This window comes from Patiria miniata, unplaced genomic scaffold, assembly GCF_015706575.1.
Source record: "Patiria miniata isolate m_02_andy unplaced genomic scaffold, ASM1570657v1 HiC_scaffold_18, whole genome shotgun sequence".
NCBI classification, from domain to species: domain Eukaryota; kingdom Metazoa; phylum Echinodermata; class Asteroidea; order Valvatida; family Asterinidae; genus Patiria; species Patiria miniata.
In genome coordinates, this window is record NW_024037056.1 from 3663059 (window position 1) to 3678569 (window position 15511).

General features: G+C 41.7%; 1 protein-coding gene and 1 long non-coding RNA gene across 2 annotated transcripts; one reads left to right on the forward strand and one right to left on the reverse strand.

Moving 5' to 3' along the window:
• Positions 1–3568: 3568 nt before the first annotated feature.
• Positions 3569–6557, reverse strand: LOC119724258. Its single transcript, XR_005270632.1, has 2 exons — positions 5730–6557; positions 3569–4186 (listed from the first exon to the last, which is right to left on the reverse strand). It is a non-coding gene; the product is annotated as an uncharacterized LOC119724258 (long non-coding RNA).
• A 5196-nt stretch (positions 6558–11753) lies between these two features.
• Positions 11754–14162, forward strand: LOC119725036 (G-protein coupled receptor GRL101-like). The gene is made up of 2 exons (XM_038196401.1): positions 11754–11827; positions 12999–14162. Exons 1-2 carry the CDS (start codon positions 11754–11756, stop codon positions 14152–14154), a joined length of 1230 nt encoding a protein of 409 aa, XP_038052329.1. The 3' UTR covers positions 14155–14162.
• The last annotated feature ends 1349 nt before the right edge of the window (positions 14163–15511 follow it).

Below are 15511 nucleotides of genomic sequence, written 5' to 3' on the forward strand. Positions count from 1 at the left end.
TACCGAACCGAACCCTTTCCCCGTCATCCAAAACCTACTGTACACGTTCCCATTGAATTCAAAAATATCATTTAAACTCGGTAAAAAATTCCTTTCAATACCTATCTGAGATTACAGAGGGTCCATTGTTTCAAAGCAACAACCCTGCATTAGGAGATCGGGGTGGGAGGAGGGTCATTGACTGTATCAAGCGAAAACCAAACCGAAACTGAGCGGTCTTTGTGCCAGTGCTCTGGCATTGCGCGCGCTCTGGCAACTTGAGCAATGAACTCCTCATGACCGCCTGACAACCGATGCAGACCAGACATCCACTAGCTGACTCCCAGCGCGCACTCAAGTTACTTCGCCCATCTCGACACTCAATGTGTGACCGCGGTGTGACCTTTCACAAAGGGGCCTGCGCTCGATGAGAGCGCAAGCCGTGTTGTGAAGAGAATCACACCGGAGAAAAGCACTGTGGTCACTCGGCAACCATTTATTCGCTTGAAACAGTCCAACAAGCATGGTTTAACAATCACCTGTACAATTTACCTGCTACCAGTTCTAATAAATGACAGGTCCATGTAACTACCAGCATGGCTAAATAAATTCCCATAGTTACCACTTACATGCTAACAGTTATAACATTCCAATACTACGGCTATCCCTACACCTAGAAGCGCCATTGCTTCACCCAAGTCCCAAGGGACTATACGGCTATCCCTACACTAATTTAGAAGCGCAATCACTTCTCACAAGTCCCAATGGACTACGGATATCCGTCCAGTTAGAAGCGCAATCGCTTCTCCAAAAGTCCCAATGGACTACGGATATCCGTACATGCAGTTAGAAACGCAATCGCTTCTCACAAGTCCCAGGGGACTATAGATGTCCCTACATTTAGAAGCGCAGTCGCTTGTCGCAAAAATAAGCGCAATCGCTTCTCACACTTAGAAGCGCCATCGCTTTTCGCAAGCTGATAAACGCTGCGGATAAATCACTTATCCGCAGCACAAGAGCCCATGGAGGGAGATTGGTTGAGATCCATCATTCCAAGGATAATGGACGTGAGCCAGCACCCCCGGCGATAGTGGCTCGTCCGTTTGTGCTGACCCTTGGCCTACCACTCAAAATTTGACAAATGGACCATCTCACCTCTCTCTCCCTGGGCTCAAACCATCCAAACCCCCATACCTCCATTTTTTTTATTTTTTTTATTTTTGTGGCCTGGTGAACCAGTTGTGGCCGACTGGTAATTTACTGGAGGCTATACGAAAACAAAGACATGTGATCAACTAAATACTGTTCTCAACTAAATCCTTGGATAAACCCAAAATCTAGGAAATTAATAATATACACATTACCCAATAATTTGGATCGTGCTGGTGTCTGATTTCGCACCACGGGTCCTTATATGTTACAGCCTACTGTGGATAATTATTAACACAAACTTTGCTTTATCTAATTTGCCAACTTGACAATGTCACGTGTCTGGGATTAATTAAACCTTCGCATCATTGAAAATCCACATCAGTTTTCCAGCCTTTTACTTCCCGCTCACGTAACTCTCGGGTAGCCAATCGAGATATAGTCGCCGGCTACGAGAACTCAAAACTCGTTGAGAAAAATGAGAACCTATTTTTGGCCCCAAGCTTGCTATCTCATGCCAACCTGAAGATTGGATTCCCATTTACCGACTGCATTACGAGGTTACTTTTCCTATGACCCTTTTTATGTCTAATTTAAATGGGTGTCCCCTCAGTGGCGCAAGCCAACGTGAAGTGCAGTTCACGCCAGAACCAGAACGCCTATACAATCGTAAATCCGGGAAAAAAACAACTATACTGATAAGTCATCGAAGGCGCTCAACCGCATGATATGTAATTATAGCCAGGAGTTGATCGGGTTGTGTTTTATGAAATTCCTTGTCCACTTCACCATTACGACATGAGCGGATACCGAATATTGTATAACAACCAATACCCCTAAGGCCTGAACGGCAACGTACCACTTGTTTTTAACCAACCTGGTTCAGCAATGCCTCCTGATTGACTTCGAATACAATTTTGTTATAATTTGGTTTGCCATCAAATCCTGAACGACTGTTCCGAATAATTCATTAATCAGTCAAATGATCGACAGCAAGTGTAACCGTAATACCTGCTCGATTGATGGCGTAACAAGCCTGGGTTTACCCAATAAGTCGGGATTGACTACAACTTGAACCTGGTTTACCACTAAGTCACGATCGACTGCAAATGCAATTATGTGTTACACCTCTTGTTAGTAATACCACTTCCGCATGATCAACTACCATGTTTTGTCGCCAATCGGCTGGTTTGCCAATTAATCACAATTCAGTAGCAAAATAAGTATAATCCCTTCAATAGTCATATGCCCTACTACACTACGAATTGTCTCTAACCAACCTGGTATCCATAAATGATCGACTACAAGCAGTAATGCAATCAACCTTGTGTGCGTTTACAACGTGAGTATGTGACTCCATTGAAGACAACACTTAATTAACCCGCACATATGACTTGTACAACATTTGCAAACATCGAAAAATAAAGCTACCAAGTTTTTACAAAATACCTTACTAGGATGTTGGTAAATGACAGTCTAAAGCATCCTGTTAAATTATGGCACCAGGTGTGAAATCATTTTCAAGAAAATTGTATTTTTGTATACATTTCCAACGGTGGTCGGCCGACCACCGTTGGAAAAACCTAACTAGTTTTCAACTACTGCTCCAAATTTACCTTTTTTTTCAGTCTAAATTGTGTTTGCTATTTGTTACATGTTCATTAACGGGTGCAGAGCATCTAGACTGGTTCCCTTACCTTACAATTTTCTGGCATCTATAAACTGATCCATTTTATCTTTAGTGGAGTCAGGGAACCAGACTACTTGAACATTTTTGTTTGTCTTGGTTTTTCCAGCATTTTCGAACACAAAATTTCAAACCTATCAGTGTAACAATAATTGATCTATTATACTAACCCCTCAAATAGTTCATTTCTGAAAATTACAGCAAAAGCCAATGATGTACATTCCCTGTACTGCAGGCACCCATTCACAAGTATGGTTCATATGATAACTCATGCGTTGACGTTAACTGCAATTTTACTTCAACTGGGGACAACCCCTAACCCCTAAGTCATGATCGGTTACGTGTTTCGGGAGCAACCCACAATACTGTTAATAACATGTGGCATATACTCGTATGATGCCGCTACTATATGCATTGACAATCTGGTGAATATCTGTGACTGTATGCCCTTAATGAACGTGTGCGGTAATAGTCTTAAGTATTTAGTTCCATATCGCCCCTATATACCTCTTAAGCTACTACATGTATCTCAGTCAACGAACTTCGACCGGGCGGCTCACCGCCATGCTTGGGCTTCATACACTATTGGATGCGACCACCATTCCTGCATTTACAATAATCGTAAGGCTTCAACATAATAGCCGGTTCAACCGCCCGTCCTGTGATGTGTAAGTGTGTGTGTGGGTGATCTTGCTTTAGCACACGTTAGCCTTGAAACAAATATAAGTTACTGGACACCCCGTTGTCCCTACATTCAACAACCATTCGATACTCCGTATAGAGTGTTACCAACCGCTGAATTACGGAATAACAATTGCCTGTTTTGGTTTGTTCAATGTCCCCTTCACTGTGCCCCAAATTTGCCGGTGCTGAAGGGTACCGGACGTGTTTGGGCTAAAACAGTTTATGTAATAGTCTGTCGCATGGGCTGCACAAGTCCGTAAGCCCCTTTAAGAGTTCGACTTGAGGAGGGTTTGTTGCGCGGCGTGCAACCAATCAAACCGTGATGAAAAATGTCCAACTCCTCCGTAGACATGTCCGGTTAAGCCCCGGGGCTTTTTGGCAGGGGCTGTCCGTCAATCGCCCGCGACATTCGAAAACCACCGTGTATGTGGCGATTGGGCAACGACACAATACTGTCCGCACAAAATATGTCCGACAATCTGACGGCAACGCTTTGCCTCGACTCCCCACAGCCTGGTCTGCAAGTTCTGTGTAAAGTGCTGGTGACACGCCCACCACTCCTTCCAAAGCAAGGAATCTGCAGACTGCACTAGTGGTTCCCAGGTCACCGATCCTGTGGCCGCCCCCGCCGACCTTAACTCATCGGGATGAGGCTGCCAGGCGCTTGCCATATCCTCGGGGTGCACCCTGTATATGGATCAAAAACAGAGCTTTTGTGAGGGACCTAGTAACCATTAGGGCAATTCACATCTTGTCACAGATTAACACTTAATAACCCATCGTTGACTATGACCCACAATATGGCCGGTTGCAGTGCCCTACTCACTTTAATACTCTGTTCCATTAATTTGCTTAGGCAGCACCTTGACTGACACGTGAGTGGCGCCAAAATGTGCACACGCTAATGACAATTGCTCGTATGTAGGGCCTATGTATTGATTCATTTATTTAATTATCTATTTATGTACTTATGTAGTTAATCTTCTGCGACCGTGGATTTCACCCACCAAAGGGAAGGGGCCGGGGGCTCCCGCGTGCCTGTTTCCATCTGAAACTACTAGCCAGGAACTGGGCAAAGTGACACGTATTCGTGTTTGGTGGCGCCCCTCCCGTCTCCCTATAGCCTACGCCATTGGCACCATGGCTTTTGCAATTATGATAGCAATAAAATTGGCAACAATAGTTTTATCAATTAATTCTTCTGCTACCTTTTGAGGCAGTCCTCAAAGAACTGCACGCGAAAGCTTTCGGCATCCCTGTTGGGGACATTTTTTTTTTTTCTTTTATTTACTAATTAATTAATTTATTTCTTTTTAAATGTGCCCCTCTTGAGCTCTCTCCCCACACACATAATGTCCTGCTTTCCCTGACAAAACCATGTTGATGGTGTTGAGGCGGCATCAATGGGCAGACATTGTGCTATTTACGCGTTTTATTTCTGCATACATCCCTATCAGACTATGCTCCCAACCGTTTGCTCAATGGTACCTAGTGAGAAACGGTTGCTCTCTGTGGCTTGCAGCCCCAAGCTACAACCCCCAAGCCTGCCTGCAGCAACTATCCGACAACCAAACCAATTTGTTGCTGGCAGTTTTTGCTTAGGTACTACCTTAGTAGAGTGTTAATGTTATGGAACCTGGCATTTAGTTGTGTCCATCTAACTCCCCCTCATTCTCAAACTTGCCATGCTCTACAATTTTTCACTTCTCATCGTCGTTGATAAAGTGTAACTTTTGGTGACGTTATGTCATGTATGTCTCATACATTGGTATGCGGCATTCACGTTGTGTTGAAACCTACGTCTTTCTCTATAGGGATTACCCGTAGTTGGTCTGCCCTACACCATGGAGGAAGGATTCCTTCCTCCATGCCTACACTTACAACTTACGACTACGAGCGCTCACATGGCCTAATAAAATCCCCACAATCCCCTTCATGTTAACGTCTGCTCTACGTTATTCTGATTGTGGTAAGATTTACCATCCTTGATTCTACCTGGAATTTCGACAAGACACTAACGGGGGAACCAGCAAGTACTAAGCAAAGCTGCATGCAAAACGCTCCCTAGCTCCACTAAAAGGAGGGTAGGTCTGAACCTGTTGCTTATTAATTGGAGTGTGCGCTAATTCTAGGACACTCGGAAACTCACGAACATGCCCAGTCAACTCGGCCCCACACCCATTGTTATCTGAGCTTCAGGTATTACACAGTGGTAAAGGAATCTGCTCACCCGGTATGCATGAGAAGACACTCCACGGACTTCAGGACATGTGGCCCGCCGCCGGTTGTCAAAGTAACGCCGTGGTCCGGTCACGCCCGATTCCGGTGGAACGGTGAGCAACCCGTTTGTCTTGGGTTCCCGTGCTCGGCCGGGGAGGGGAAAGCACACTGCACTGCTAAAGGCAGCTCGATGTCGTGATGTCCGAGTCCAGTACCTTGACCCACTCCGGAGTTTGGCCGGTCCGTCCGGCCAACAACTCTCTGTCGGCGTTGCTAGCCCATGCTCGCTCGTCTAGCCCCTACGCAATATCGTTCCAGACCAGATCATCATCATGTCAAGCTTTCGGAATCGTCGCCTCGGCCAAAACGTTTCGATACGTCTGGGACTCCACCTCCTCCCAGTTGGGCGGTCGTCTAAGCGATTAAACGGGGCGATCTGCGTTTTTATCGAACTACCTCAAGTCGGGCAAATTCTCGTTCCATGTTATTGCTGTTGTCATTCCGATTACAGTTAAAGAGTAGCAATTAAATAAGTCGATTTTCTGGAACACTAAAATCCTGAAACACATAGCGTGAACGAGAGCCCCGACAATCATTGACTGTATCAAGCGAAAACCAAACCGAAACTGAGCGGTCTTTGTGCCAGTGCTCTGGCATTGCGCGCGCTCTGGCAACTTGAGCAATGAACTCCTCATGACCGCCTGACAACCGATGCAGACCAGACATCCACTAGCTGACTCCCAGCGCGCACTCAAGTTACTTCGCCCATCTCGACACTCAATGTGTGACCGCGGTGTGACCTTTCACAAAGGGGCCTGCGCTCGATGAGAGCGCAAGCCGTGTTAATGACAAATCAATTTTTTTAATCGAAAATAGGGGTAGATGGGCGGGTCAAAAGAATTGGTGGAAAAAATCCAAATTTAAAAAGATTTAAACTTTTGCTTGGGCCCTTACCATATCTCTGAATCCTGTACATACATGGTCCTGTACAGTAAGCTCATTGTAAACTGTCTAAAAAAATGAGGCACTTTAAAGCATTTCTCCATGGAGCACATCAGAGAATACACTCATTTCAATAGGATATATCTGCATGATTTTTCCCATAAAAGAAATAGTTTAACGACTCTGCACAACTAAGTTGAGTGCATGGAGCAAATCTGCAATTAATCAATTAATAACTCGTGAAGGAGGCTTTTCTCAAAAATTTTACTGCACACCATAATGGATATGAAACCTTAGTAATATTCGTGAGGCTTGAAAAGATTGACTGCTATTGTAAACGTCAGCCAGGCACAGGCTATAGTTTTCCAATTTCAACGAAAGTAATGAACACATCACAACGATTTTTAGCACATACTTGGATCATTATGAGGAAAGTAAGCCCTGAAAGTTGCATGAAGATACGGTCTTCCAAACGGGAGAACTTAATTTTCAAAGATTTCACCCGCCAACGTGAACATGTCTGTGCACATGTAGTTCAATATGAAGTGTTACGTTACCTTTAGAAATCGCCCTTCGCAACCGTATGACTGCTGTATATACTATATTTGGTCAATGCAGATTCCAGTCACCATAGCCTCGTAAAGAAAGATCAAAATTAGTTCTTTATTAATGACATTTTTTCTTATTTTTTTCCCTCTTTTGGGGGGGGGGGGGGGTCATGATTATCCTCCATCTAGCTCAAATTCCCGATGGCATTCATATTGTGTCAATGACCGAGAAGGCTCCCAGGTGGTCGTTCCAGTCCCCAAATTACGCCCATGGCTTCTACCTACACGACACTGTCAGCATGTGGTTGATCAGAGTCGACAGTGGATCCAGGGTGACTTTCGACTTCGATGTGATGGAGATTGCATCAGGTGACGTACTGCAAATTGGGAACGGGATCAGTCCATTGTCTATTAGTGAACCTTACATCGCAGGTTTCTCTGGGATTTTGACCGGTGTCGGCGGTGCTCGAGTCACGTCTAACAGTCACGAGGCCTGGATGTGGTTTTTGAGTGGCCATGAATGGTCCTGCCGAGGGTTTAACGTGACAGTGAGGCAAGAAAGCCAAGAACGACAGTCAGCATGGATGAAAGAAAACGGTGGGTGCTGGCGGAATCAAGTCACCAGAATTCAAACACACGTCATTCAGTCTCAAGTCAGTGGCGTAGCTAGTATTGTATTGGTGGTGGGGGGGGGGGGGGCACAGGGGGAGGGGCATCAGAATGTCATGGGGGGCACATATCGCAAACGTCCTATTGCAGTTTTTCCCAGTTGGGCCCCATAATGCCTCGCTATCCATTGACATAAGAAATTGTAAACAGTAAGCCTTTGGCTAACTGGAAAAAAAAATACAACTTACTAAAACAATTGTTGGTTGGGGAAGAAAATGGGGCATTATCAGTATTTTGGTGTGGGCACCTGGGGGCACAGAAAATCCCCCCCCCCATGGCTACGCCATAATGAAAATGACTTGTGATGGACTTGTGATGCAATTGACTACATTAACGCGTGGTGCATGCTACGAAAGTAATGTTGCAATGCAAGTATATAAAAATCTTGCATTCATAATTGCCAAGACTTTTGACAAAATAAAAGTTTGATTTTTTTTAAAAGCAAATCTGAAAATTCGGAATTAACGTTCTCAAAGCAACACCTTTCTACTATACGGGTGATTTTAACAATGCAAATTTGCTTTCATTTATGTAATTTGCTCAGATGTTGATTTCCAATGTGTGAATAGAGTTGGGGGAGACGTTTGTTTGAGCAATGCCACACGATGCAATTTGCTTTGGCCGGGTAAGTATTGCTGTAATTTAACATCCTATATGCCCTATTTACTAGTTTAAATGAGTCACCGTTTCAGGTGATTACTTCAAAAGTAACCGCACCAAAACTGGAATTGACTAATGTATGCCCTTTAGCAAAAGAGTAACAACAAAATTTTGATGAACCTGCAACCGATGTTTTTCCCACTTACACTGTCCCATTTTTGTAGGGATTAAACGGTTCGTCCCTGACTATGAACTAAACTAGTTATTTAATGGGTTTAAAAAAAATAATATTTGAAATTTAGCCATAAAGATGTATGACATTGTTCTCATTAATATTCAACTTATGTGCAGGGTGTCCGGTTTCCGATTTCCACAGACCATTTGGAATTGATGAGTCTGTGTGCAGGAAATGTCCTGGCAATCAGCAATATGAAAATGGTAATGAGTTTGTTCAGTAAACATTCCAGACTCTCATAAATGTATTGGTTTGGTGTCCTTACAGTGATATATAAATAGGCGTAACATTACTTAGCCGATTTATGCGGTCTCCGACAAACAACTTAGAACCATGGGCTGAATTCACGAGTCTGCCATATTGAATTGAAAGTGAGGTAAAATCTTCATTTTTGGAACTTGCGAAGAGAAATGAAAGCAAGCACATTACTAAATAATTCAAGTCTGCTTAAATGAATAATTTAAAATTTGTAATTAAACATTCCCTAATGTTTTAAGCCAGATTTAGAAAACAATGAAAGTAAAATAAGGCTGCACAAATGGCCATCCCATTCAACAGTTAACAATTTATGAAATACTTTCAGAAAAAACTGGCTACCTCGTGCAGTGAATAAGGTCCATCTTGGCTATTTTGGATTAAGTTTTGCAAATCTTTGTGTTCAAACACTCCCAAACAGCAGCTCCATACGAAACTTATTTTGCCTTATTTTGAACAACGTGGAATTTTTGCGAATAATTATGTTTCATCGCCACCTTCGAAAATCGTGTTGAGTAAAAACTAAATGTTCCTTATTGAGGTTTTCAGATCGACGCGACGTGCAACAGAAACTGTCATGGGCGGAAGAGGGGGAGGGGGTATAGCTGCCGGGGGCGGTAGCCGGTATTTACTTTTCTGCAGGATTTTCCTGTTTTGTTTTTTGGTTTTTTTGCAGCCCAAAAAGGGGAATATATAGCCGCCGTAGATCCGCCAATGTGTTAAAGCTTGATGGATGTATATGATTTTACACTAATCGCGTTCTCTTTGTGTGTCCATCAGAAAACCAGTCCTGTCCTCCAAGCAACAAGGAGTATTGCAGTCTAGTGTTTTTTTCCCAGAAGCCATTTACATGTCGCTGTAACGTATGCCAAAGTGCAAACTTGATCCCGGAAAGTGTCGGGTTAGAGGAACTGGACGGTAGCCCACACACCCTGTACGTCACAATACAAAACAGAATCAATACATCTCGAATATAACTTTATAAAAACTCCTCAAAATAAAGTGTGTCTCAGAAAAAGCGGGCCCAGACAAATCAGCGGCCATATCTAAACAAATCGTCGGTGTTTTCACGATTTTGAGTTTTGCCTACCAATTTATTGCATTTGACAAAAGGAAGAATTTGGCTGAGTTTCAAAGCGAAATATTGTTTACTATTGTAATTATCGTGAACAAACATTTGACAAAATGCTAAAATCCGTGTTTTCTGTTTTTACGAAGTGACAAAACTTAACTCGTTAGCAGGGCCAGAGGAATAAAGCATTTCTCTACACACGCGTAAGGATGGGATTGGACGCGCACGCCGTGAACGAAGTCGATAAAGAACAGACGTGCGCGCGCTGCAGTGACGTCAGACCTAATAAACAACTTTGCATAAGCAAAGAACAAAGCATACGTTACTTGACAATGCAAGAATTTCTGAAATCCATAACTAAATACTAGTCGAAAAGGTGTTTTGAAAAAAATGATTAACTTCAGAGGAGATTATCTCGGAATGACCTGTTTGCATGACATTAAGGTTTTTTTTCACTTCGTGAAACCACCGACGAAATATTTATGTGAGACTTAAATTGTGTTTGTAGTTTTCATACTGTTGACGTTGTTTGTTGCCTGTGGAAAAATAAACCGAATTGATTGAACACTTTTAAAACAATGACTAGAAACGTAAGAGCTCCATAAAATCGAAATTTACGAACCTGTATCACACACGAACACATTTCGCATGCAAACAAGAAGAGACTAGGCCTAGGTTTTTATTTCATAACCCCTTTTTATTTGTAATGTTCATTAAATCTGCATCTGATAAAATTTAATATTACGATGTTTATCAGACGTAGAATGCTCCGATTCAAAACTAAAACATAAACAACAGCCAGCAATTATTCCGGTTGCCCTAAAAATTTTAGCCGTCGTTATCCTGTAAATGAATGTAATGCCAATTGTTGACGGGAAAATGTGTAAATTTCGATTTTGAAGAGCACTTACGTTTCTAGTCATAGCGTTAAAAATATTGAATCAAATCAGTTTATTTCTTCACAGACAAAAACAACATCAAGAGCAAAGAAAAACAGAAACAAACTTTAGTCTGAGGTGCATAGTTTTTTTTTTGTTTTTGTTTTTTTTTGTTTTTAGATATGACCACTTACGTGTCCGGACCCGCTTTTTCTGGGACACACTGTATACAACAAATGTTTTGTCAATCCAGTTGTAACTTCCTATTTTCAGTGCAAAAGCAATACTCCTCGCATAGTGAGCTGGGGTGAAGGGGGAGGATCAAACCTTGCATGGTTACATAAACAATTCGAAATAATCGAAACAAATCTCATCTATAAATTTCTACGTTTGTATATAGGATTCTTTACAGGGTAAACTTCAGCTCTCTTCAGAGTGGGACCTTCAAGGTGGAAAACCTTAAACAGTTGGAGATGTTGTAAGTATGCTTCTTTATTCGTTTGTTTTGTTTACGATAAATTTCGCATGACTAAATTCTGCCGAAATTCGTAAAAGATCCGAAAACAAACAAGTTATAGACGAAACCTGGATTTCTAAACGACAAATCGCTTACTTTAACGCACCCAATCAGTCTTCCAAATGTATTTGCCATGATGTGGTATATATATACACACGAAGATTCACATAATTTTGTTGGCATTATATGTATATTGGAATTTATAATTTATATGCCAGTGTCATATCCAAAGAGAAAGAAAATGACTTAATCAAAGATCAAACACTTCTGAAATTGGAATAATTAATCAATCAATGTGTCCTGTTTCAATTTAGAATTATGCAGGCGGCAAGTAATGAAGAATCAGATTTGAAGAATGACGTGTTTGATGGGTTGGACAGTTTGTCAACACTGTAAGTGTTTGACTAATCTTTCACAAACTTAATAATTAGAATAGGTTGGGTCTTTCACGTGGGAACTAACTGAATATAATTTTACTATAATATAACACACAATTTGGAATATGCATTCGATGTGGGTATAACGTAACGTTTTCGTCTAATATTTTCTTTTAGCGTACTAATTGATATAAACCTGACAAAAGTTGAAGCCAACGCGTTTGCAGGACTCGACAATTTGACATCACTGTAAGTATATTTTAATACAAATCGCGTTCAATTTTTTTTCATAGGTTATGTCTTTTTGGTTTTTGAAATGCATGGTTTGATTCATGATATTGGCAAAGTGGTATAACGTTTGTTGCTTCCAAATTTCCTTACAATTTTCAGAATAATTTTGGTAACGCCTAGTTCAAAACTGCCGACGGTAAAAGAGGGTGCTTTTGAAGACTTCGGTGACAAATTTTCCTTTCCGTGAGTGTGCTAATTCTCGAGTGTCATTAATTCAGTATCCGAACCCAGAAAAAAAATCTAGAATTTGTTTGTATGCAAAAGCAAAAAACACAGAAAATATTAGCGGAGTATAAGTTATTCTTCCCCGATCCGTAGATTTCGTGGAAAAAGGATAAAGTAAACTTGCGTTAGGTGACATTTTAGGTTTGTGCAAATTATATTTATTGTTATTATAAAATTGTTATCATTATTATTATTATTATACGTGTAATGGTACCACTAAGGAGACGCGTTATCGTCATTTCTTCGCACGATGGGAGACATCAGTCATTAGGGAGACATTTTCGTGTCTCCCTAATGTCACAGCCCCCTTAAAAGGCAAAATGTTAATGTCACAATTAGGTTATATTTGTCGCTCGTGGTCTACTTAGTAAACATACCGAAATTCGTGGGAAAAAGGACAAGGGAATATTGGATTAGGCCACATTTAAGTTTGAAAAGTTTCGTGCAGAAGTCTATGGGGATATCTCCCAAAATGTCCAATCCAGGGACGGAGTCACAACCGGGTTATAATTGTTGTTATAATTGTTATTATGCGTTGTTATTTAGGTACTTGCATGTCAGAAGTACAGAAAATAGACTTCTGAAGCTAAATTACTCGGGCGGGATTCGAACCCACGATCTCCTGTAAAATATAGTCTGCTGTTTTTTTTGTATTTCCTGTCTATTTTAGATTTGTGAGTGACTTTCATCTGTGCTGTTACTTTAAACAAGATCTACAAAAAAAGTGCATAGAGGGGTTTCAGATTCCCGAACTCTTTGTCTGTCAGCTGGTACCCCACGATGTATTGAAGGTCTTCATGTGGATCTTGGGCATCAGCGCAGTCGTTGGTAATCTCTTTGTCATGGTTTGGAGGTGTCGGGAGAAGACGGGGAACCGTGCCAGTGGGATGATTAATTCGTTTTTGGTGTTCAATCTCGCTGCAGCTGATGCTCTGATGGGCTTGTACATGTTGATCATAGCGGGGGCTGATATGTACTTCGGGGCCCGTTATTTCGAGGAGTCTGACAAGTGGCGAACCAGCCCCGCGTGTAAAGCAGCAGGGTTCATCTCCATCATGGCCAACGAAGCGTCTGTGTTTCTCTTAGTTCTCATCAGCGTCGCGAGATTCATGTTTATTGTCTTCCCGTTTTTCACCAATCGTTGTCTGACTTTCAAGGTGGCTAAGATTGTTGTGGGCTTCGTTTGGCTCCTGACGGTCATTCTTGCCGTGGTCTCTACAGTTTTGGCTTCGGATGAGGCGTCTGACGCTTACGGTCTCTCAGATGTTTGCATTGGTCTACCGCTGACGACCAACATTACAGAATATAAAATAGAGCCAATCGTCGGACCTGTTGAAAGATTCGGTAACGTGACCCTCGCCAGACCTGTACCGACCAGCCAGTCCGCTACCTGGGTCTTTTCTATCGTTCTGTTCCTGGGTGTCAATCTGTTCTGTTTCTGCCTCATTCTGGCCTGCTACGTCGCCATCTTTGTCAAAGTCAAAGTGACAGCCAGACGAGTGCGCAGCTGCAGCACGAGAGATGAAAGCGAGGTTCGGATGGCCGTCAAGATGGCGGCCATTGTCTTGACAGATTTCCTGTGTTGGATCCCCGTCATTATCATGGGAATTCTCTTCCAGGCTGGTGTGGTCGAGAACAATCCTGAGGTCTTCGTCTGGAGCGTTGTCTTCATCCTTCCCATCAACTCCTCCATCAATCCTTATCTCTACACATTCCTGGATGTTTGCCTCAAGAAACTACGCAAGAAACCACCGCAAAAGAAGGAAGAAATCCCAGTCGAGGCCAAGCCTTCATCACAACAAACGACCTCTACGATCGATGAATGAATACTAAATGTTTGAAAATATTCGTCTCTGTGGGCTCTCATTTATACAGTTTTGGTTTCATCACTAAAACGTTAACTAGCACAATAAATATAGAATATTGAATACATGTACTTGAACTTGAGGCCATGCCCGCAGCACAAAACTAAACGACGACTGATGGATGAGTAAATCTTTGAAAATATCATATCTGTGTAAATCTAGGACGCAAAATATTAAAAAGGGTGTCTCAAAAAAAAAACCCGGGACCCGGGTTTATGTTTTTAATGGCTATGAAAAATGGGGTGATAATTTTTTAGGGTTCGACATTTTAAAGACACCCTGTACATAATGAATAATGATTGTAAAAACGTTAGCACAATAATATCAGAAAATATCTTAAAAAGGAAACAATTTTGTTTTTATGTTTTTATTCAATAAAAAGATGCCTTTAAAATACTAGAAATGACTTACACGGAGAAAGAACTGGATTAGAAAATACATATCAACTATGACATCAGTGAGCATCATTGCCCCCAAAGAAGGGTTCAATGGAAGTGTTCAGATTTGTTAGCTGTAGTGTGTTTCCTTCCAAGAGCCTAATGCTGAATAATTTCAACAAAAATTATGATCATCAGAATTTTGCTCATAATGCGTATTTGCTGCGCGCTGATCATTTTTTTACCATCGGTATACTCAAATAATAATTAGTGTACTCTAAAAATATATTACACCGTCTGTTATAGATATATTTTTGTGTGTGCATGAGTAGGGTGTTGCGAAATCATAAATAGGAACATTTTAAAATCTACGTCTCAAACGACCAATCCATTTGGTAACAACACGTGCGCCTCTCCAATTACAATGGCACACTGCATGTTCAAGGAGCGCGCGTGCGCGTACCGCGTGTGTGTCATGCGCGCGTGCACGCATGTCGGACATGCATCATGGCTGTGATTGGTCAAAATACTTAGGGATCGGCCTATAATTGACCTATCGTGGTAGAATCGCGTTAGAGTTGCGTAACACAGCTTGTGAAATATGGTCCAAATACATGATATACAAACGGGCGCGGAACGCTCAGTATCTGAGACAAACAAATCTTAGCATACAAAAATTCCATGGGGTTGTCTAACTGGGGCGTGGCTAACTCGCAAACGGTGATAGGTCAATTATTGCTAATCAGATTAATTTAACAAAGGAAATCAATCACTTCTTTCATTTTTTTGCAATAAATCTTATAGAGTTTCGTGGATTTTATTAAGGTATTATATAGATTAGCACGCTCAGTATCTAAAATCAGAAATGTAGAAGTAGAAACATCAAATTCGAAGAAAAAAAGGTATTTCGGATTTTATAGCGTTTTAACGAGCTTATGATT

Excerpts from the sequence above, each read along its gene's own strand:
- LOC119725036 (XM_038196401.1), top strand. The coding sequence starts at position 11,754 with ATGCAGGCGGCAAGTAATGAAGAATCAGATTTGAAGAATGACGTGTTT. Across the intron at positions 11,828-12,998 it reads TTGGACAGTTTGTCAACACT|ATTTGTGAGTGACTTTCATC; the intron begins GTAAGTGTTTGA and ends TGTCTATTTTAG.